This window comes from Hyperolius riggenbachi, chromosome 7 (genome assembly GCF_040937935.1).
Source record: "Hyperolius riggenbachi isolate aHypRig1 chromosome 7, aHypRig1.pri, whole genome shotgun sequence".
Classification (NCBI taxonomy): Eukaryota; Metazoa; Chordata; class Amphibia; order Anura; family Hyperoliidae; genus Hyperolius; species Hyperolius riggenbachi.
The window spans coordinates 276,498,135-276,520,262 of record NC_090652.1 but is presented as its reverse complement, the minus strand read 5'-3'; the positions used below and the strand labels follow the sequence as shown (position 1 = coordinate 276,520,262).

General features: G+C 41.7%; 1 protein-coding gene across 16 annotated transcripts in view; it reads right to left on the bottom strand.

The window, feature by feature from the left end:
- NEB (nebulin) overlaps window positions 1-22,128 on the bottom strand; it is a 321,375-nt gene that overhangs the window by 268,825 nt on the left and 30,422 nt on the right. For all 16 annotated transcript variants that reach the window (XM_068245793.1, XM_068245797.1, XM_068245803.1 and 13 more), the window contains 12 exons: window positions 17,551-17,688; window positions 15,380-15,487; window positions 13,091-13,195; window positions 12,899-13,003; window positions 11,626-11,730; window positions 11,334-11,438; window positions 9,630-9,734; window positions 7,855-7,962; window positions 5,998-6,114; window positions 3,134-3,235; window positions 529-636; window positions 334-438 (listed from right to left, as the gene is read on the bottom strand). In XM_068245793.1, coding sequence (XP_068101894.1) covers window positions 334-438; window positions 529-636; window positions 3,134-3,235; window positions 5,998-6,114; window positions 7,855-7,962; window positions 9,630-9,734; window positions 11,334-11,438; window positions 11,626-11,730; window positions 12,899-13,003; window positions 13,091-13,195; window positions 15,380-15,487; window positions 17,551-17,688 — 1,311 coding nt within the window. The remainder of the gene's footprint in view (window positions 1-333; window positions 439-528; window positions 637-3,133; window positions 3,236-5,997; window positions 6,115-7,854; window positions 7,963-9,629; window positions 9,735-11,333; window positions 11,439-11,625; window positions 11,731-12,898; window positions 13,004-13,090; window positions 13,196-15,379; window positions 15,488-17,550; window positions 17,689-22,128) is intronic.

The following is a 22,128-nucleotide window of genomic DNA, read 5'->3' as shown; positions in this document are numbered from 1 at the left end:
ATCATTCTAGCTAATTTTATGCCTTTGAAAATGTAAGACACAGTTTAGCATCTTTTTCTAATTCGAGTCTGATGAAAGTATCTGTTTTGAGGTTTCTGTTCTCATCAAAGTATCTGTTTTGAGTCATTTTTAGTAGAAGGATAGATACAATTGTTTATCTCATCAGCTTATTTTCACCTCGTGTTTTCTTTAAGCTTAGTGAATCAAGCGTTTCTTGGCCATTTCTTGGACAATGAATGCCTTTAGTATGTATTGGGAAATGAAAATAACATATACATAAAATCTTAGAGTTTAGGTGATGAGTCCACTCCAATTCCTATTCCGTATACATACATCTTTACACTGGTCTAATTTCTTGGTGGCTTCATATTCCTGGGTAATCGTCTGTGGGAAGTAACAGTTTGTTTTCTCATCTTCATAATCGGCTTTATAATTTTTCTAAAACACAATCAAAAAAAACCTGTTAGACTTTTGACATGATTTACAGGCGGAGGTACACAAACGGAAATACGTCCGGAAGTGACTCACAAGGCTTATTAAACCATTCACTTTGGCGCAGTGACGCATATAGGGGTCTTCGTAGCTGCCAATGTAATGTCCCTGAATGTTCTTCACATACTTATCTTTGTATTTCAGCTGGAGGAAAAAAAAAACAGACTTGTAAACACAGAAGAAATAATAATGATCGTACCAAACATTCCATCTTTGACATGTGAAGGTGAAGTGTCTATTCTGTCGAAGACTAGCCAATCAAAACAGCAGTGAGTGCACGAAAGTTGGCAATTGGTTCCACCAGGCTTATTCACGTGAACCTTGGCCATGCCAGAATCGAGGATACTGAAATAATGTTGTTCTGGTCATTGGACATGCTCCACTCTACCACACTTCCAGTTTGAAACTTGTGGTTGGCCCATTAAATAAACGAACTATAGACTCTTACGGAAGTTTGCCATAATTTGAATGGATCAGCAGGAAGCTGCAAGTCGGAAAACTGACATAATGACTTGAACACCTTCATTTACAAGATCTTAAGAGCATAACCACTCTCATCCTCACACTCAGGGGCGTAACTAGACGGGAGCAGCATCTATGATCACAGGGGGACCCAGAGCTATGGAAAGCCCCAACTACTAACCTTCCCTTCCTTTGATACATGGAACTACACTTCAGATCAGATTTTTTTGTGGCTACACTTGTTATGGGTTTGAAGATCAAGATGGCAGCACTTGTTTTCTGACCCTTGTGAGATGAGCTCCAAGAGGAGGGAAGGGAAGGTGTATGAACATTGGGGTGAGTCCATCAAAGTTTTGCTGGGGGGCCGCATGAATTGTAGCCCCCCACCCCACCCCCCAAGCACTGCTCACACTGCCAAATTGCACTGGGTAGAGTTCTCCTTTAAGTTTAAAAAAAAACAAAAAAACTTTAAAACATATGTTTTTTATCTTTGACTATTGGTTCAGTGACCTCCAATAAGTTATAAACATGTTTGAAACGTTAACATTTTTAACTTACAGAGGAACTTTACTGAATGTGACTTAAAGTGAATGGGAACCGCATTTAAAAAATGAGACAGATACTCACCCAAGGAGGGGGGAGGCTCTGGGTCCTGTAGAGCCTTCCCGCTCCTCTCCTGGTCCCCTCGTTCCAGTGCTGGCTCGCCCGGTAGCAGTATTTGACAAAATTAGTCAAATATTGCTTTACCCAGCCGAAGGAGGCTTCAGAAGTCTTCAGGGAGCCCGAGTGCTCCTGAAGAAGGGCGGCCGTGTACTGCACCTGCGCAAGCATGCTCTCTTGCACGCTCACGCCTGTGCAGTATGGAGCCGCACGTCTTCGGGAGGACACAGCTCCCGAAGACTTCCAAATACCCTTTTAGCGGGGGATTGAAACGGGGGGGAGCCAGCACAGGATAGAGGGCACCGAGAGAGGAGACGGAAGGCTCTATACAACCCAGAGCCTTCCCTCTCCTTAGGTAAGTATTTGCTTCATTTTTTTAAAAATGCGGTTCCCATTCACTTTAATGATTAAAATTCATACAGCAGGAGGAATGGCATTGGCAGCGCTTTCAAAACTCATACCTGAATGATTTTTTTTTGCATAGATGTGCAGAGCTCCAATAACTAAAGTACACACCAACACTCATTGCAGGCACAAAGGGGTAGTTATTGGGGCTCTGCACATCTATGCAAAAAAAAATTATTCAAGCATGAGTTTTGAAAGCGCTGCCATTCCTCCTGCTGTATGAATTGAATGTAAGTATACTAGTGGCCAGCTGCATTCACTGTTTCAAAATCACTTCAAAAAAGCTTTAGATTAGAATTAGTACACAATTTGCATCTGCTTTGCATTCAGGGCGTGTATTTAGTTCCAGAGGGGTTCTGCATTGCCTCTGTAGGCTTGCAATCAGATGCATCCGTGAGTGCTGTCACCAGTTTGTATTAATGATTAAAATTGCTTATAGTTTACAATATTTATTTATACATTACTTACTCAGTGTTTGTCTATGGTAAAATATTTCCTCCGTATTGTACTGTAGGTATTGTTTCAGAGCCTTGGTCACTCCTACTAGATAAGCTTTGTCTGAGGTGGTTGTTTAGTGTAGTTTCGGTGGAGAAACTAGAGTGTATATAGTTGTCCCCTGAGATTGTTTAACTCTGTGTCCTGCCGTATCACTAAGCTAAAAGCGTCCAATTAGCACCACCCGTTCGCCCTGCCTCCTTGCTCAACTGCCAGTACATGCTGCTTGGCTATAGCTGAGCAGCATGCCTGCACAGTACTTGTTTCCCATAATGTCTCCTTAACTGTTGAATAATGATCATTAAGGGTGACATATATCCAGTGTGTGTACTGGGGTTTAGTGGCATTTGTGTTTGTGCCTGCCTGGTACATAAACACCTATATCAGAATAATACTGGTATTTATACCTCTGCTGAACAACTTGATGTTCTTACAGCCTATGGGCATGCAGGAAATCCAACTAGAGTTTATCAAGTTGAACGTCACAAGACAACAGGCAAATTCAATTGAAATGATTTATAAGCCCTGCCCATGGCCACCTTCTGAGTGTGACTTTCTGATCCTTCTATCCCAACACCTCTGACTGTAGCTAACCAGCTATTGTGGACAACATACTCACATCAGAGAAGTTCTTCAGGACATTATCAAGCTGAAACTTGGGGGTGTCACAGTAGTTAATACTGGTTCCTCTGGCTTTTTCATAAGAGTCCTTGTACAATTTCTAAAAAAAGAGAAAGGAAAAATAATGAGCTATAAAACAATACAACACCAATAAGCAATATACAGTATGAAGTCCGGGCTTAAATGTATTGGAATTTAGGTCGTCACAGTCCACCCAGAACTGAAGATTTGAATAGATACTGGCAGAGTAAATTACTGTACTTACAAGTTTCATTAATTTCTGAGGGACACACTTAAACCTAGCAAACTTAAAGCGGATCCAAGATTAAAAAAAACTAACTATAACATGTAAGTTGTCTATATATCTTATCTAAAGTTTAGATAGTTTACTCAGCAAATCTAGCTGCAAACAGCCTCAACAATAATGATTATTTCTTCCTGTGATACAATGAGAGCAGCCATGTTCTGCTTGTCATCATAAAGGTGGCCACACACCATACAATTTTTTTAAATATCTGTTCAATTTAAGAATTGCAATCAATTTTTCTGACTGATTGTAACATTTCAAAAATATGACCAATGTACCACACACCTATGTTCAATTTTTCCCCAATTATGATAAAAATGATTGGAAACTCTGACAAAATTGCTAGGGTGTGTATATTAATAAATTGACAATCTAACACACACACCATACAATGTTTAGAAAGATTGAAGAAAAATATCTGGCATTCTGGATCGATACAAATAGAAGAAAGCGGGAAATCCGATCGGATTTTTCAATCAAATAAAAAAAAAAAGCTTTCGATTTTTTCGGGAGATCCGATCGTTTTTATCGAATTGCCGTAAAATCGGATCATTTTATTGTATTGTGTGTTGCCACCTACCTTTACACACAGGCAAGCTGATCTGTATCTCCAGCCCTTAGCCTGTGAAAACTTCACTCTTCCCTCCTCCCCTCTGCCTCTGAAATCTCTGGCTAGTAACACCTCCTCCTCCTCCTGCCCAGATTGAGCTCCCATAAGCCCTTGCTACATAAGTCTCAAAGTACCAAGGCACTGGAAAAGCTGTGGGCTAGGCTTGTTTGGTTTATAGGGAATTAGAGTATTAAAAAAAAGTACTGACAAAATCTTGTCAGAACTAGAAGGAAACATTGTTAGAAGAAAATGGCGATCTTCTGAGAGGAACTAATGGCGAGGTAAGTATGTAACATTTGCAGGTACATCACGTTCATATTTGAAAACATTTTACCCGGTTCAGGTTCCCTTTAAGTTACCAGCTCTGCCCACTGCTGTCCATTTTTGGCTGGAATAACCACTTACAAAATTATAGCCAGGTACAAATGACTGTTCTAAATAATTGAGGCATCTCCAAGCACCCTCCAGTAAGGCTATCATAAGTGATCCAGCAAACATGGACGGGTCATGTGTTATCTGCTATTATGTATACAGGATTTGCCACCACTATGGTTGATCAGGCCAATGGGGCGCAGTGATCAGTAGGCTTCTAACAGACACTTGTGTTATTTTACAGTAATCGCGCCCAGGTGGTCATTTGAGTGACTTATGCGGCTGGTACCGATCAGCTACTACATAGTATGTAATGGCTGTAGCCGATCATAGTCGTGGGCCCATGTGTGGGAATGTCCAATGTGATATTGTTACAGACATTCTCGAACTACATCATAATTAGCAGGCAGTATATTACACACTTACAACCCTCAGGCTGTGAGCTCCTAACAAACCACTGAAGTGGGTACAGCATATCGGGTAAGTTCCTAACTTTGGTTTGTCCACCATAGTGTACTGCAACTCTTATAGAGCCAATGGTAGAATACCGGTAACTGCCCTCAACTGATATTCTTTCAGCTATTCTCTCAACTTCAGGTGGTTGTCAAAATTAAATGATCTAAACACCTGCCTCCTTCTGCCTATGCCGCCAGGACACTTCATTTTTACACTGGAGTAATTTCATCAAAAGCCTTTGTTTTTTCCCTTTACCAAAGTATCTGTACTTACCTAATCCGCACTTGAAAATTGAAATGTGGATTCAGATTAGTTGGTACAGGAAATGCTGTTTACCTACCACAAATAACTTATTAAAGCGGACCCAAACCAAACATTTTTTTAATTCAAAATATTTAGTTGCACCACTCTGACACATACAAAGATAAATAAACACTCCTTCAAGCCTATGAGCATTTCAGTGCATGCTTTTCACCCTCTCTTTTCATAAGTAGGGTTATACAGGTGGCAGTCATTAGCAATTCCTCCATTGCCGGACACCACCTACTCCACCAGTCTGCCGGATTCTGTCCTGGCAATTTGAAAGGAAGGGAGGGGTTTTTCCACTAAATGTAAAATATTTTATATTTGTCATCATGCAGCTGAAAAAAGGCTGCTATTTATTATTATAATTTAGAAAATAGATTTTATTTCTGAAATCTTGTATGTTTAATTTGGGTCCACTTTAATAGCACCTACTACACCATTGTCCTGCCAATCCAGTTGCCACCGTAATAATTTGGTGTTTACAAACTGGTGAGCTAGATAGGTGTTATTCATACTCTACCACACCTCTCCATTCCCTCCATCATGTAACCAGCAGCTGTGTATGATAATATTTCATAAGGATTAGTGTACTTGGTATAGTTCTTTGGAATCTTCTTCAGTAAGTGGGGCCTGGTTTGTCTATGCCTAAAAATGGCCCTGGTAGTCAATATTGTGAACATAATTGCCTCGTGCTTAAAAAATGAAAAAAAAAATAGAAGTGACCCCCAGGGGAACCTTTAGTTGATGCAGGTATCCTTAGCACTGGTGACCGTCACAAATTGCTGTATGATGTTGTAGGATAAGAACTTACATCACTCAGGGCATTGCCAGCGAGTCTGAGTTGCCGCAGGAGTGGGTTTTCTGTGGCAGGAAGAGTGTGGTACCCTGTAGGTCCCTTGGACTTTTCATAATTTTCTTTGTATTTCACCTGCGAATATTAATGGGAAAAAAAAAGATTATGTTTTAATCCAAGAGAGTGCACAGTAAACACTAAAAAAGACATATCCAAACTATTAGCAGTTCTGTGCAGCATCAGAGGGCAATACAAAACCTTGGCAGATGCACTTTTGTCCCTAGAGGTGTATAAAGGACAAGGAGACATGATCTGCGTATGGAGGAAAAAAAGGTTTTGCCAACTATTTAGGATGGGGTTGTTTACGGTAAGAGTTGTAAATGTGGAATATTTTACCACAGGAAGTAGGCATGACAAACTCTATATCGGCATTTAACCTCCTTGGCGGTAATGACGAGCTCAGCTCGTCCATTACCGCCGGAGGGCGCTGCTCAGGCCCTGGTGGGCCGATTTTCTTCATTTCTTTTTTAAAACACGTGACGCAGCTAGCACTTTGCTAGCGGCGTGTTTAGGACGATCGCCGCCGCTACCCGCCGCGTTACAGGGCCCCCCCCCCCACCCGAGACCCCATGCGCAGCCTGGCCAATCAGTGCCAGGCAGCGCTGAGGGGTGGATCGGGACTCCGGATGACGTCACGACGTCGATGACATCATCATGATCGTCGCCATGGCGATGGGGGAAGCCCTAAAGGAAACGGAATTTCCTTATGGTCATACGCGCTGGCGGGGATCGGAGGGGTGGGAGGGATGAATCGTAGCTAGCGCTAGGCTAGCTACATGATTAAAAAAGAAAAAATACTGCTGCGCCACCACCCTGGCGCATTTAATAGAATGCCAGGGTGGTTAAAGTTGCGGTGGATGCTTTCCTTGCATTGAAGGACATGCACGGCAATAATTACGAGCAGTGGCGTAGCTAAGGAGTTGTGGGCCCCGATGCAAGTTTTACAATGGGCCCCCCCAAGCACTCTATACATAACAATTGATACGGCGCACTAAAACCTGCCAATGGCAAATACAGTGTCAGAGGTGCAAGAAGGGGATGGGCAACAGTTTGTAAATGATTACTACTATCCAAATTATCTATAGAAGTGATTATTATAAGCACAGAACCAATAGAGAGCTAATACTGTTGTTGAGGGAGGGCCCTTCTGGGCCCCTCTGGTCCAAGGGCCCCGATGCGGTCGCTACCTCTGCACCCCCTATTGCTACGCCCCTGATTACGAGGGAATTCCCAGCAGAATTGATCCAGGGATTTTATCTGACTGCCCTTGGAGCAGTAAAATGTTTCCTGAATACTACATGCCTCATCACCATGGTGACAACTCTAGAAACGTTATTAAAGACAGGAGATAAGCTTAGTGAATTGAGACAACTGTGTTAAAATGCCACTCACTGCTGGACTTCCGTCCCATGCCGTATTGCCATCAATGGGAAAGAGAGCATTACTTTGAAAAAGATAACTCAGGCGGCAGGAATGAGTGGATAATGCTAGGTACACACCATACGTTTTTTCGGCAGATAGATGGTTCGATAGATAATTTCCGTCATGTCCGATCTTATTTTTGATCGTTTTTCTGGTCGATTTCTCATAAAAGTGAATAGAAATTGTTAAGAAAAGATAAGAGAATCGAGCGGGAAATTGACCGGAGCATCGAATCAAAAATGGATCGGACGAAAAATCGACTGAAAAAACGCATGGTGTGTACCTAGCATAAAGCACAGATTTTGCCCACCCTGTACCGCGTTTAGTGTAAAGTAGCCCTGACATTACTGCATGCGCAATCGCAGCACAATGAATATCTTTGCCGTGACTTACCGTGCTAGCATTGAGTCTGGCCTTCTTGTTAGCCTTGTATTCTGGGGTCTCAGTCTGCATGTAGTATATTTGGTCTTTAATATTTTCAAAGTCTTCTTGATACTTTATCTGTTGGTAGAATAAAATGAGTTACATGTGAGCAGTTCATAATCTGATACAAGTAGTACAAGTCATGGTGCCCCAATAGAGATATCATCATGGAGCCTTTAAAGAGGAACTCCAGCGAAAATAATGTAATAAAAAAGTGCTTCATTTTTACAATAATTCTGTATAAATGATTTAGTCAGTGTTTGCCCATTGTAAAATATTTTAAATCCCTGCTTTACATTCTGACATTTATTACATGGTGACATTTTTACTGTTGGCAGGTGATGTCGCTGCTGTATGCTGTTTTGGCAGTTGGAGACAGCTGTAATCAGCTATCTCCCACAATGCAACAGGGTTCACAGACAGGAAACTGCCAGAAGTACCTCGGTACTCATAGCTTCCTGTGGGAGGGGTTTCACCACAATATCAGTCATACAGCGCCCCCTGATGGTCTGTTTGTGAAAAGAAATATATTTCTCATGTAAAATGGGGTATCAGCTACTGATTGGGATTAAGTTCAATTCTTGGTCTTTAACTAAAAGCAGCCGTTTCTGACTCAGTTTGATTTGGGGCAAAGTCATACCATAACAATGAATAGTGGGGTGCTTACAGTAAACAGTAAATGGTTTAAAGAGGCACCCTGATGTATATAAAAGCGTTTAAAAGCAGTTTTAAAACCGACAAAGGTTTGAGGTTGCTTACTTCGAGGACGACAAATCTTTATAGGGACAAAAGATTTTATTGGTAGCACAGGCAACGCGTTTCACGGGTCTGAGCCTGCTTCCTCAGGCCAATAGCAGTGCCAGGCCAATTGAAATAGCAAGCTAAGGGAGCTTTTAAAGGGTTTTGTTAGTGTCAGGTGGGGTGGGGTGGGGTGAGGTGGGGTGGGTACAGTTGAAGCAGGAGTGATGTTTATGAATAAGCACTATCAGGGTTTTTGTTAAAAATTGAGGTGAGGTTCCATTACAATATGAATGCCAACACATTCCAGGCAATTTAGGGGCTATTGTGGTGTTATTTTTAATCCCAGTTATGTTAAGGCAAACCTGACACAAAAATAAACTTATGAGATAGTGAATTGTATGTGTGTTACAGCTAAGGAATAGAACATTAGGAGCAAAGAGTACGCACAGCATAGAATAGTATAGAAAAGAGTCTCATATTGTTTTCCAGTACAGGAGGAGTTAAAAAACTTCAGTTGTTATCTATGCAAAAGAGCTTCTCTGAGCTCTCCGACCCACTGGGTAGAAGACAGTCCTGTTTTCTGCAGCACTTTAACAGCCAATAAACAGCAAGGTAAGCTTGAGATAAGGTTTTACTGCAGGAAAGTTCATTATTTCTGCTCTCTTTTATAGCTTAAAAGACAGTGTGGTTTTAAAACTGCAACTGTGACAAAGAAAAAAGCTATTAACTGAAAATAAAAATAGAAGACTCTTTTCTCTTATAAGACTCTTTTCTTTGCTACTAATGTTCTACTGTATTCATTATCCATACTACACATGCAATTCATTATATCATAAGTAGTTTTTTTTTTTTCACTTCCCGTTTGCTTTAAGTGTTTACATGACAGTATGGCAGCATTAGGTACCCTTCAGCTGCTAAACCCCAAGAATCTTGCAAGGCATGCTGGGAATCACAGATGAGAGCAAGGCTCTCAGACTCTGTAGGGTGCCGCGTTCTGTACTCACATTACTTAGGTTATCGGCATTCATTCTGGCGACTGCAATTTCATAGCACGGGGTCTGACTCCATTTGCCTCTTATCTTCGTCTGATAATCTTCACGGTACTTGATCTGAGTAAGGAAGCACATTGATGTTCAAAAAAAGCTGCAATACAGGAAAAGATGCAGAATCAGTATCTGACACCATGCAGGAGAAGTATGAGGAAAATAGGTCAAACGAACAGGGGCGTAACTGAAAGGGGAGCAGCACCTGCAACTGCAGGGGGGCCCAGAATCTGAAGGCCTCGGGCCTCTAACTTTCCCTTGAACCAGTAAAGTGATCCTTCAGATCAGGTGTGCTGGTTATGGGTGTGAAGATCATAATGGCCACACTTGTTGTAAGATTTGCCCACAGGCAGTGAGGGTCACTAAGTGTAGGCAAGGTAAAGGATGTGAACATTGGGGGGCTTAATCAAAGTTTTGCTTGGGGGGCGCCATGGTTTGTAGTTACGCCCCTGCAAGCGGACCTTCTCTTTTTGCATTTTTGAATTTTTTTATTTGTGGGTAATTGAGTTTATTAATCCAGGCACCATAATGAACGAATGCACAGAGAAAAAAGAATGTATATATAAAGAAAATGAATGAGTATATGGCGAGAGTAAATGATGTAGCAACTAAACGTATGCTTGGAGAGTGTGTAGGTGAGAGTATGGGAAGAATTTGTAATTGAAAGAGGGAATTAATATATAAAAAAAATAAATTAAATGATCCATTCCATATGAATTCAAGAAGGCAAACATCACCCAGAGGAGAGCTCAGCAGAGACTATTCTTCCTATGTCAACTGAAGAAGTTCGGCATGGCTCAGGAGCTGCTGACGAGCTTTTACCCTGCCACCATTGAGTCTGTCCTCTGTTCATCCATCCTAGTCTGGTAACGCTGGCTCCTCCATCAGAAACAATTACAAGCTCCAGAAAGTCATCAGATTGGCGGAGAGGATGATCAGAAGACCACTCCCCAACTTGACCTTCTCTACAACTCCAGACTGTGCTCCAGAGCACTGAGGATTGCCAATGACCCCTCACACCCTGGCCATTGCTTCTTCAGTCTGCTCCCATCAGGCCGCAGGTTCCGGGCCATATCCACCAGAACTTCGAGGCCTAGAAACTCCTTTTATCACTCTGCTGTCAACCTCTCGAACTCCCTTCCTGCCACCCCACCTCCATCACTTTTTCTGCCCCTCAAGGTTACTGTTGACGATAGACTGTCTATTGTAACAAATTGTATCCTGCTGTCGCTACTGTTCTTTGTGCTTGTTGTATTATCTTTATTTATTTCTTATGTCTACACTGAACAATATTTGTGCCAAACCCAATTCCAGGCACGTATGCTTTGCAATTAAAAATATTCTGAGTCTGATTTTGAATGAATGAAACAATAAACTAGTGAATGGAGAATGAGAATGAATACATTGAGATAATGAACACATGGCGAGAGTGGATGATGGTTTAGAGTAAGCAGATGAATTCTGAATTGATGAGAAAATTATGAGTAAATGAATTAATAGAAAGTGAATGTATGAAAGGCAATAGTGAATGAATGGAATGAATGAAGTAAATGATAGGGGTATTGGGAAGCTTGACAAAAGAGAAGAACAGAAGGAACCAATGAAGAAGAGCTAGAAGAAGATGAATGGCAGTAATGTCAATCTAGGAATATGCGTTGAACTTACATCGCTCAGCTGTTGGGACACTTTCTTGGCCATCTCAATGTCGGGCCGATCAGCCAGCTGTGTGAACTGCAGCTTCTGCTCATTGTGTCCTTTCTTATAATTAATCTGCAGGGAAGACAACATAATTTTATACCAAAACTAGCTAATTCATGTAGCTGGCGCCCTATCTGTCCATGCAAGTATCAGTAAAAACAGGACTTTTTTATCGCGTTTTTACAGTATGGAATTTCACGGCCAACCTCTTGGACACTCCATACGTCAGAGTAGTGAGATATCTTCTGTATATACTTACATCGCTTAGAGCCTTCTGTGCCTTAGCAACTCTCCTGAGTTCTGGACTATCAGAAAATGGAAAATACAGAGTTTTATCTTCATCCCAGTCTGCTGTGTATTGTTTCTAAAGGAGAAAATAAAAATGAGAGAGTATTACATTTTACAGGAGAGAATAAAACGTCTAATTTTAATTCTAAAGATATTACAGGTACAAAGGTATCAGTCTAGGGCAGGCATGGGCAAACGCAGGCCTGCGGGCCAAATCTGGCCCAAAGTACCATCAAATTTGACCTGTAAGGGGTTTCCCTACTTTGCATTATATTTAGCCTGTGAGTGCTAAGCCTATATGGCTAATCAATAAAACTATGAAGATACATGGTGAAGGCAAAGGGTCCACTAGACACCAGGGTTCCTCACGGCGGGGGATTTAAACAGGGGAGCCAGCGCTGCACCGTGGACACCAAGAGAGGAGAGGGAATGCTCATTAGGACCCAGAGCCTTCTCTCTCCTTAGGTAAGTATCTGGTTTCTTTAAGCTAGCAGTTCCCATTGGTTTTATAGACACACACACAAAAAGTTGGAGTGAGCCAACTGATAGCAATGATTCTCTTAGTTATAGTGAAAGTCATTTTTACTTTATACAGCACAGCACTTTGAATGAAATATTTTTCTACAAATGGTTGTTTGTGGCGCGAATCATTGGACTTTCCATTAATTCTTATGGGTAAATTATCTTTGATATTAGAGTGCTTTGGATTACAAGCATGTTTCCAGAACGAATTATGCTCACAAACTAAGGGTCCACTGTATATATTAAAGTGTACCGTAAAAAATGTAATTTTACCACGTTAAAAACTATTTTTTAATTCTTTTAAAATCGATTTTCTCAAAAACTACAAGGTCTTTTTGAACATAAATGTTTAGGATTAATTTAGATTATGCGAAATTTGAGCTCAACACTAATTATTTCATCTATCAAAAATACATCATCACAAGGGCATAACTATAGGGAAGCAGTCCTAGCAACCACATGGGGGCCCAGAGCTGTACAGGGCCCCCTACTACTAACCTTCCTTTCCCCTGATATAGTGGACCATCCTCCATATCAGGTGTTTTTGAGGCTACACTTGTTATGGGTGTGAAAATGATGATGGCCACTCTTGTTTTATCTCCCTTGTAAGATGGGTCGCAAGGCTGTGAAAGTCACCAAGAGGAGGCAAGATCCTTGGAGGCCCCATGATTCGTAGATACGCCACTGCATCATCATATATGGGGGAGTTATAGGACACCTACCTTGCTGAACATCGCAGAATTCTTCACAGCCTGCACCAGTTCAGGGGCATCTGGAGGCAACAGGTACTTCTCCTTAGTATCCTCCCACTTCTGCTTGTACAGAACCTAAAGCAGAAGAACATTCATATGATGTCCGCGACATCTGATGTCAACTAAAAACACAACCTACCTACAGGCGAGAAATTAACTTACCTTGCTCACTTGTTGAGACACTTTTTTGGCATGCTCAATGTCTCTGGCTTTCTCATCTACATGACAATCGGTTCTAATGGCATTGCCTTCCATACGATACTTCACCTATATTACAAAATCATCTCAGTTACATGTATTTCTATCTGCTTAACATCTAAAGACTTGTACACCCATTCCAACCTACCTGATAGTTAGTCAGACTGATCCACCGGTTGGATCTGGCAAACAACCTGTTATCAGTTGGTCATCTGGTTGTTTGTCAGCTGTACACACACCTAACTTATCTTCCAACAGATAAGGTTGGAAGATAGTTGGACAGATTGTTGGTAGGTGTGTATGAGCCTTAAATTCAGGCACAGATTTTTATATGCATTGAATAGAACATTTTGTTTTATTGATGACGTAAATTGCCTTCAGCTGATAGAGCAACCATTCTCCTCCCAGATGTCCATGTAACTAAACACATGAACACACTAGCGAATTTTTGTCTGCTTTTCAGCAACAATGCAACAATTTTCAACAATGAAAATAGATCAACCTATTGAAGTGTAAACGTACTGGGTTGAAGGCACTCGTTGAGACAATTCTATTCTTTATTTATTACAGATAAAAGGAAAGGTAAGAGAGGTAAATTGCTTAACTCACTCGATGACAAGACACCAGGTTGACTGGGAAATATATTTATTCAAGCAGAAATTCAGAATTCTTACCTTTCCTTTTTTTCTGTATTAAATATAGAATAGAATTGTCTCAATGGGCGCAACCCAGTACGTTTAGTCTTAGAGACCTCCACAGGAGGAAATATCTTCATAGTTCCGCCCGGGGGGTATCCGCTGGCACTTCCTGGAAGGGGCAGAGCTTTCAGCTTCAGCTCTGCCTCTTTTGACGTCAATCGCCGCACGGATCGCCGCCTCTCTCCGCCCCTCTCTGTGTAGGTAGAGTGAGAGGGGCGGGCAGAGGCGGTGATGCGCCGCGATTGTGAAATTCCTTATGCGGCCCAGCCTCATCCTGACTTTGCCTCCTGCGGCCCCCCAGGTAAATTGAGTTTGAGACCCCTGCTCTATATATTTGCTGCATACTACCCCTCCTCCTGTCCCCCCCCCCCCCCATTCCCTTTAGATTGTAAGCTCGCAAGGGCAGGGCTCTCTCCCTCTTTTGTGTCTTGGTAACCATTATACATTTTATTCATCATGTTAATTTTATCACTGTCATTACCAATTCTATAATTTGTATTTTGTATCATTCTTTGTATTTTGTCACTAATTATGTATCTTGTATATTGGTGTACACCATTGTCTGTATTATTATGTACCCCATGTTTGTTTCTTACTTTGTACAGCGCCACGGAATATGTTGGCGCTTTATAAATCAATAATAATAATAATAATAGTTTTTCACAAATTGAAAGATCCTAAGGAGAGCGACCCATCCAGTTCCCAGAGTGACCTGTAACTCAGTTCTACAACCCACCTTTGTGAGTATATATCTGCTGCATTTGATCCCATACCTAACGGTACTGCACCATTGGGCTCCCGGTCTCTCTGTTTCTACCCAGCCAGGTGATCTTGAGCTACTTGCATGACCTACATCCTTCTATTGAAGTGTAGGTGGAACATGACTCAAATATTTTTTGCCTCTTACTGACCATTCCAAATTACAGGTTGATGCAAAGGTTATGGTAATTGTATGCAAATATAGGCAGCTTGGAAATGCACCAGTTGGATGCAGCAGTGTATGGACCATCCCTAGAATCAGGCAATTTCGGCACCGGCGCTCAGTGCTGAGTACTGAAGCTAGGCGCAGCTATATGCTACACGCCCCACGCAAGGGTAATTCGGGGGTCCGACGATCCCCCGACCCCAAATTACATCTCCCTCCAAGTTACTATAACTCGGAGGGGGAATAGTATTTAATGCCACCGGGGATTTGAGTGGCAGCATGGTGAGCCATCCTTCGGCTCACCCTGCACCCAGCTCACCGGTGGCCAAATGACACGTATGCCCATCCCTACCCTATTCTATATTGACAGCTGAGGCTGAATCTATAAAAACTGGAGCAGCTGGACAGGGCAATCAATCCTCTGCTAAGGGAAACAGGGATCCTGATTGGTTGCCTTGGACATGTTTTCATCTTGCTTCAGTTTGCTCTGCATCTGCCCATGTTAATCAGTCCTTGTATCTTTCCATTGCTGTTGTGACTACAAGCAGCTGTTTCTGGAAGATGTCATATAAAGAGATCATTCGCTGATGGTATTCCAGTGACACGTGGAGGGAATCTAAGCTCACTTACCTCACTCAGCTGGTTTTGTGCTTTTTTGATCCTCTTGAGCTCAGGAGTATCGGTTGTGATAGCGTATGGCTCCCCCCTCTTCTTTTCATATGCTTCTTTATATTTATTCTAAGATACAAAACACACAGGTGACATTTGACCAACACCATCTCAATAACACCCTAGTGTACAGAGTTTGGTTCATTTCACCCCCATCTCATGTTAACTGTGTGGCTAGTCCTGTCCTGCGGCATGCAGAGCCCTCGTGTGCAGAATAATGGAAGCAGAATACAGCAAAGTCCCCAGTATCCAGCACCAGTGGGAATTGCCTGATGCCGGACACACAGATACATGTGCTTGCTGGTTGCTTGATCAACCAGCCCAAAAAGCACAAACCTCCTCCCCTGTGGATCATTAAATACTTACTGGGTGTCCACCACCATCTTCTAACCATCTGGTAGGTCCAAGCGCCTTTTTGGCTTCTGTGCATGGCTCCCCGGCGTGTTACCAGACCCACGTTGGGAAGCCGGAAAGCCACTAGGAGCTACAGGATAGTTAGAAGATGGCGCTGGACACTCGGTAAGTATTTAATGGCTTAGGCATGCCGGTTAGTCAAGACTACCAGTTGCTTTAGTTCCAGATAACAGGACTTTGCTGTAATAGGCTCTCTGAGACTGGATCTCTGGTAGCAACAGTCTCACAAAGAAGAAAAGGGAGGGGAATTTGGGAAGAGACTGAGAGCCAAAATAGTGTAGTATGTAAATTAACCAGAGGAGGAAGACAGATGTGAACAATTATAAAGTTAAGTCCCAGTGAACGGAACTCGACCATCAAGAAGTCTCAACTAACTGGAGGTCAACGGGGTGTTCTAGAAGGGTGTACCTTTTGCATAGCAGTGCACAGAAGAAACAACTTAAAAAACCTGTACGCGTCGGTATCCTTCATTTAAGTAGCTGTCAGCTTCTCTGCTGCATCATCGTACAGCTCCTGACGTGTCATCTGACCCGCATTAATTAAAGTTGGGAGGTAGTCCTTAATGTCTAATTTATAAAAAGTATCCTCACACGAGTAGGCCACCACACTTGAATAGATTCACATATGCATTTAAGATGATAGAAACGCTTTAGAAACCACATGATCTTCTGGGATGTTTGGACTTTTTTTGTCTTTGGAAGACTCTTTTTTGACAAACAAAAAGTGTAATCCAGATTTTGCATTTTTTTTTAAACAATAAATTTTGGTACTGAGTTTTGGAATTAGCAACATTCTCTGTGATTTCTAAAGAGTACCTAGCCTCTAAATGCATTTTGTGTCATCTAATGTGCATCAGGTCACGTGATCACACATCAGAAAATGTACAGAGAGGATGCAGCAAAGCAGCTGGGAGCTGCAGGAAGAAAAGAGGACCAGTGCACGGAGGTTTTTTACGTTGTTTAAGCTGTGCCCTGCTCTGCACTGGCAGTCTCCGCATGTGCCACATATATGAGACTTTACTGTACTCACAAAACTGTGTCGCAGAAGTAGCCACACAGTAGACAGGTGGGGAGAACAAACGCAACCACAATCGAGTTAAAAAGTCATTCTCTGTAGGACAGGACAAAATCCAGGGGAAAAGTCCTCCACTCAGTGTGTTAAAAACTGTGTTAGAGATGCCAAAATGAAACAATATAGTTACAAACAGTTTAAATACAGGATGTAGACATGAACTTAACTCTCCCCAAAAAAACAAGCTTTCATAGAATGCAATGCGTTTCTTGGGACTAGGTTCCCACTTCATCAGGCAAATATCAAGAGCAAAATCTCCAAAAGAGCTGTAAGCAAGGCCAGCAAATAACGCATACAAAAATCTTACCCAAAAAAAGTTTCACCAAGAAGACCTCAAAAATCACAAATGCAAATTTGGGAAGTGTAAATGGCCCCAAAAAGTTTTGTGGCTGCTACCACAAATCTCTCCATGTAACATGTCCCTTACAGTTGCTAAGGTAATTGTCCACTAGGGGGCAGATAAACCTTATATGATGTGTATGCTACTTCAATCCACTGTGAATTGAACCCTATGCTATTTATAATTTTTTCTAGTTATGTTTATCTGAAATGTACAGAAGTAGGGCCTCTGGACTTTATTAGTAAAATACCAAACCCTTCTTACCATAATGAAAAATATCATCATTCTTCTCCCAAAATAATCTTACCTGACTGAACATCTCTTGCATTTTCTTGCTGTGTGCGATGTACGGAGTCATGAACTTTGACGTGTCCACCTTTTTCCTAATTCTTTTCTTCCTCTCGGCCGGAGCAGCATCCTGTGTTGAGGGCGCACTGGGGGTTGGCTGTAAAGGCAACACAGCAGTCAGATATTCGTCTTTATAAAGGATGGTATTTTTTACCCAAGAATTGTTTTTCTAGCCCCTGATAAAATTGCATATCGAAGCTATGACCGCAGCAGGCAGGGAGACATGGTTCTCTTGCCCAGTAGCTTTGGGTTTTGTGTAATAATTATTTCTTTGCGTGGATATAAAAAGCACTCATGGGTCCCATTTAAAGCGTCTCTGCAATGGCAGAAGACATTCTGAAAATGTGCTCGGTGTGACTCGATTTCAATATTGATCTTGATTATTGATTTTGTATTGGATCTTGCAGCCAACTTCTATTGAATACATGTAGCAGGATGGATAGAAGCCCCATTTCTGGACACCCACCCAGTTCTACTCTGTTCCTGCAAAACACCAGCTCTACCTTCATTTGTCTTCCCTGCATCTGTCTGCTCTATAGCTGCCCTGTGCACCCACCACCAGACAGGGACAGCAATGAACAAATCAAAGGGTTTTGCGCCCATGAATCGAAAATATGTACAACCAGTTAGGTGTCTGCAATCATGTTCTTGTAATCAGGGGCGTAACAATAGACCCTGCAAGGGATGCAGCTGCAGGGGGGCCCAGAAGCCACAGGGGGCAACCATCCTGAGAGACTGACAACTAAGGGCAAGGAGAGAGAAAACTCTGCACAATTGTTCTAATGACTGCATCTGCTCAGTCACTGATATGGAATCATACAAGGTTTTGCAGACAAAGATTTGTAGACAGTCCCCATTCAGTGTACAGCAGGGTATTGTGTACAGTGCTGTTCTACCCCTCCCCAAGTGCTGTGTCCTGTAGTGATGCTTGAGGAGTTTTTGCATGGAGAGAAACAGCTTTCTGCTCTCTGCACAGTTGTTCTAATGACTGCATCTGCCACTGATAACGAAACATACAACGTTTTGTAGACAAGAGGGGGGGGGGGGGATGGAGATAGGGGGCCCCATCCAAAGTTTCGCAGGGGGTCCCATTCATTTCTAGTTACGCCCCTGCTTGTAACCTGTTCTATGATAAAAAGCAGCTGCAATCTGATTGGTTGCCATGGGCAAAATCTCTGCTAGACAACACAAAAATTCAACACAGTTTCAAGTACATACTTACCCCTTTAGACGATCGATGGTCTAACTGTAACAAGTTAAGATGCTTTGCATAAGCTGCAATAATTGGTTAATTAAATGACGGGAGGGCAGGACAACTACCTGCTGCCCCACCTATCAACTTGCCAAGCCGAAAGCATTTATCTACGGAAAACAATATACTACAGCCAAGCAGCGAGATGGTGATGTTGGTGATGATGGATTTAACAGTCGCAATGAGAAGCTTTATATGAAATAGCGAGGATGATGATGAATGGTGATGAAAGCATTTAAACATCTGCAACGCAGAGGAGCTAGCCAGTGAGCAGATTAGAAAGCGCCACGAATATAGAAACCAGGAATGTCTTTCTCTAGAGTAATAGCAGCTCTGCAATTGTGTGACAGCAAAAGCAGAACTATAGCAAACCTGTAACAAATGTATGCAATAAAACAAAACAAGCATATGATGAAAAAAAATACACAATCATAGGTTATTGGACAACTGCAGTGAGTTCTATATGGAGGCTGCCATATTTATTTCCTTTTAAACGATACCAGTTGCTTGGTTGTCCTACTGGTCTATCTGGCTGCAGTAGTGTCTGAATCACACAAGAAACAAGCAGGGTCAGGGTGCTTGTTCAGGGTTTATGGCTAAAAGTACTAAAAACTAGGGATCAGGAGGATAGCCAGGCAACTGGTATTGCTTGGAAATAAATTTGTACGCCTCCGTATTCTCTTGCTTCAGTTGTCCTTTAATCTTAACCACTTTAGGACCACGCTATTGGAAATCTACATCGTGTATGTGGGCGTTCATTTCTGACACAGGTGAGTGGCGGGGACCCAGGGATAGCCGGACGGCAGCTATGAAGATCTACGGCGTGACTGAAACGAATGTCCGCAAACACAATGTAGATTTCTAATATCGCAGTCCAGAGGTGGTTAAGGAAAATGGCATGTGAAAATAATCAGGAATTGCAGACATATACAGTAGAATGCTGAGCTGATGTGCAAAATGAAGCATCTCAAATTTTCTAATTGAAAAAGTCAAGCTTAAAGAAGAACCCCATGAAGTCTTATTGGATATGGTATACAGGTGAAACCCCAAAATTAGAATATCATGCAAAATTTGCTGCAGTAATTCAACTTAAATGGTGACACTAATACATGAAATAGGAGCCCTTTGCAGATGTTTTGGATTCCGTAGCTGATTAGCGTCTGACACGTTGAGCCGAGAATATTGAACCTTTTCACAATATTCTAATGGGCTGAGATTTAGATTTTTGAGTTTTCAGAAGCTGTAAGCCATAATCATCAAAATTATAATAAATAAAGGCAATATCTCTCTTTGGGCTTGATTCACTAAGACAAATAGCATGCCTTATCAAAGTTAGCACGCCTTATCAAAGTTAGCACCCCTTATCAAAGTAGCATAGCGAACGCTAAGAACCTGCAGGGGCTCAGGGCAGAATGAGTGGCACTCTCGTCATTGCCAATTAGCAGGCATAAGTTTGCTATACTACTCTGATAAGGTGTGTTAACTTTGATAAGGCGTGCTAACTTTGATAAGGCATGCTATTTGTCTTGGTGAATCAAGCCCTTTGCATGTAATGAGTATATTTCATATATTAGTTTTACCTTTTAATTTTAATTACTGAAATAAATGGACTTTCACACAATATTCTAATTTTTTTGAGTTTCACCTGTATAATAGGAATAATATTTGCAATTTAGACCTTTTAATTTTTTTTTCTCTATAGCCAGTTGGCCACTCACCCATTTGAATGAGTCTGAAGATAAGCCAAGAGAAAAACGATGTCCATTAAAGCTATAATCATACATGTAGAAAGGGCGCCACCCTAATTTGGGCACTAGTGAAGAATATTATGGATATTCTACTAGCCTCTATGTAATTAAGATAGCAATTTTTCAGACATATTTTATTATTGCCTAAACTGACCCCATTTTGACTTGAACCTTCCCTCTATCGATGCCTACCCTAACTGGCCACGGCCCCAACCAATGCCAAACCCTAACCGACCCTTCAACCAATGCCTAACCCTAACCCACCCCCAAACCAATGACCAACCCTGACCCACCCCCAACCAATTACTAACCATAATCCACCCCCCCCCCCCCGCGTCCCTTCCCTATACAGCCGGCTGTTGACACGCTATGTGCTGCTAGCTCGGCTGATGATTTATGGGGGCATGGCAGAGCACAGAGGAGGGATGTGGGGAAGCTGTATAGCAACAGAGGCTGGGCAGGATATGCAGACCCAGCCTCTAGGATTCTTAGAACCCACCTTGGGTTCTCTTTAACATGGACGCCTACAACAAGGGGTTTCAATCTCGGCTCTTCCTGTTCAGTAAGCCAGCACCTATTCCATAAGGAGACCTGGGGCAAGACTCCCTAACACTGCAACTGCCTATAGAGCGTGTCCTAGTGGCTGCAGCTCAGGTACTTGGAGTCAGCCAGTAGAAAAGCATAATATAAATGTTCTGTGTCTTGTCTTATTTTATCTATTGCATGGGAGGTAAATAAGCCACAGTCTGAAGGTACATTTAAACTGGCTCCATTGTTTCCGATAGCAGAAAAGCTATTTTGAACAGTAAGAGTCTTTTAAGGCATATGGGTCTCAATTCACTAAGCTTTATCAAACACTATCAAACGTTTGATAATTTACCTCATAGGTAAAATCTAATTTTGAATTCACTAAGGGGTTATAAATTTATCGAATCTGTAATCGATAAAATGTTCAATAAATCTATAACACCTTAGTCAATTCAAAATTAGATTCTACCCATTAGGTATACTATCAAACGTTTGATAAAGTGTTTGATAAAGCTTAGTGAATTGAGGCCAATTATTATGAGTCAAGGGGAAAAAAGCAAGTAGTTTGCTATTTGGAACAAACTGATATAAGTAGGGAATAAGTAGGGCATACTTTTATTTATTGTTTTCTGGAGTTCTCCTTTAACCTTGCACCTTCCACCCTAGAAAAGGGATGTGACTTGGACTTTTGAAGAAGATATTTCTAGAACAAATGATCACTGTCACATGCCATCTTCACTCAGTCTAACCTTAGATTGTGTATATTTTTCATAATATGGTGATTTTGAATTGCTCAGGTTTGTAACATATTTGCTTTCAATGTTTCATTGTGGTTAAAAAAAGACAACCCTTTTTGTACAGTTTGATACGGTAAGGAAGGCAGAGTACCGATGTTCCTTTATACCTGGGCAGAGTCTTGAAGCATCTGTTGTGTCCAGTATAACATTTACGGTAAAACTAAATGGCAAGAAATATGGGGGTATATTCACTAAATAGTGTTAAATTTGTG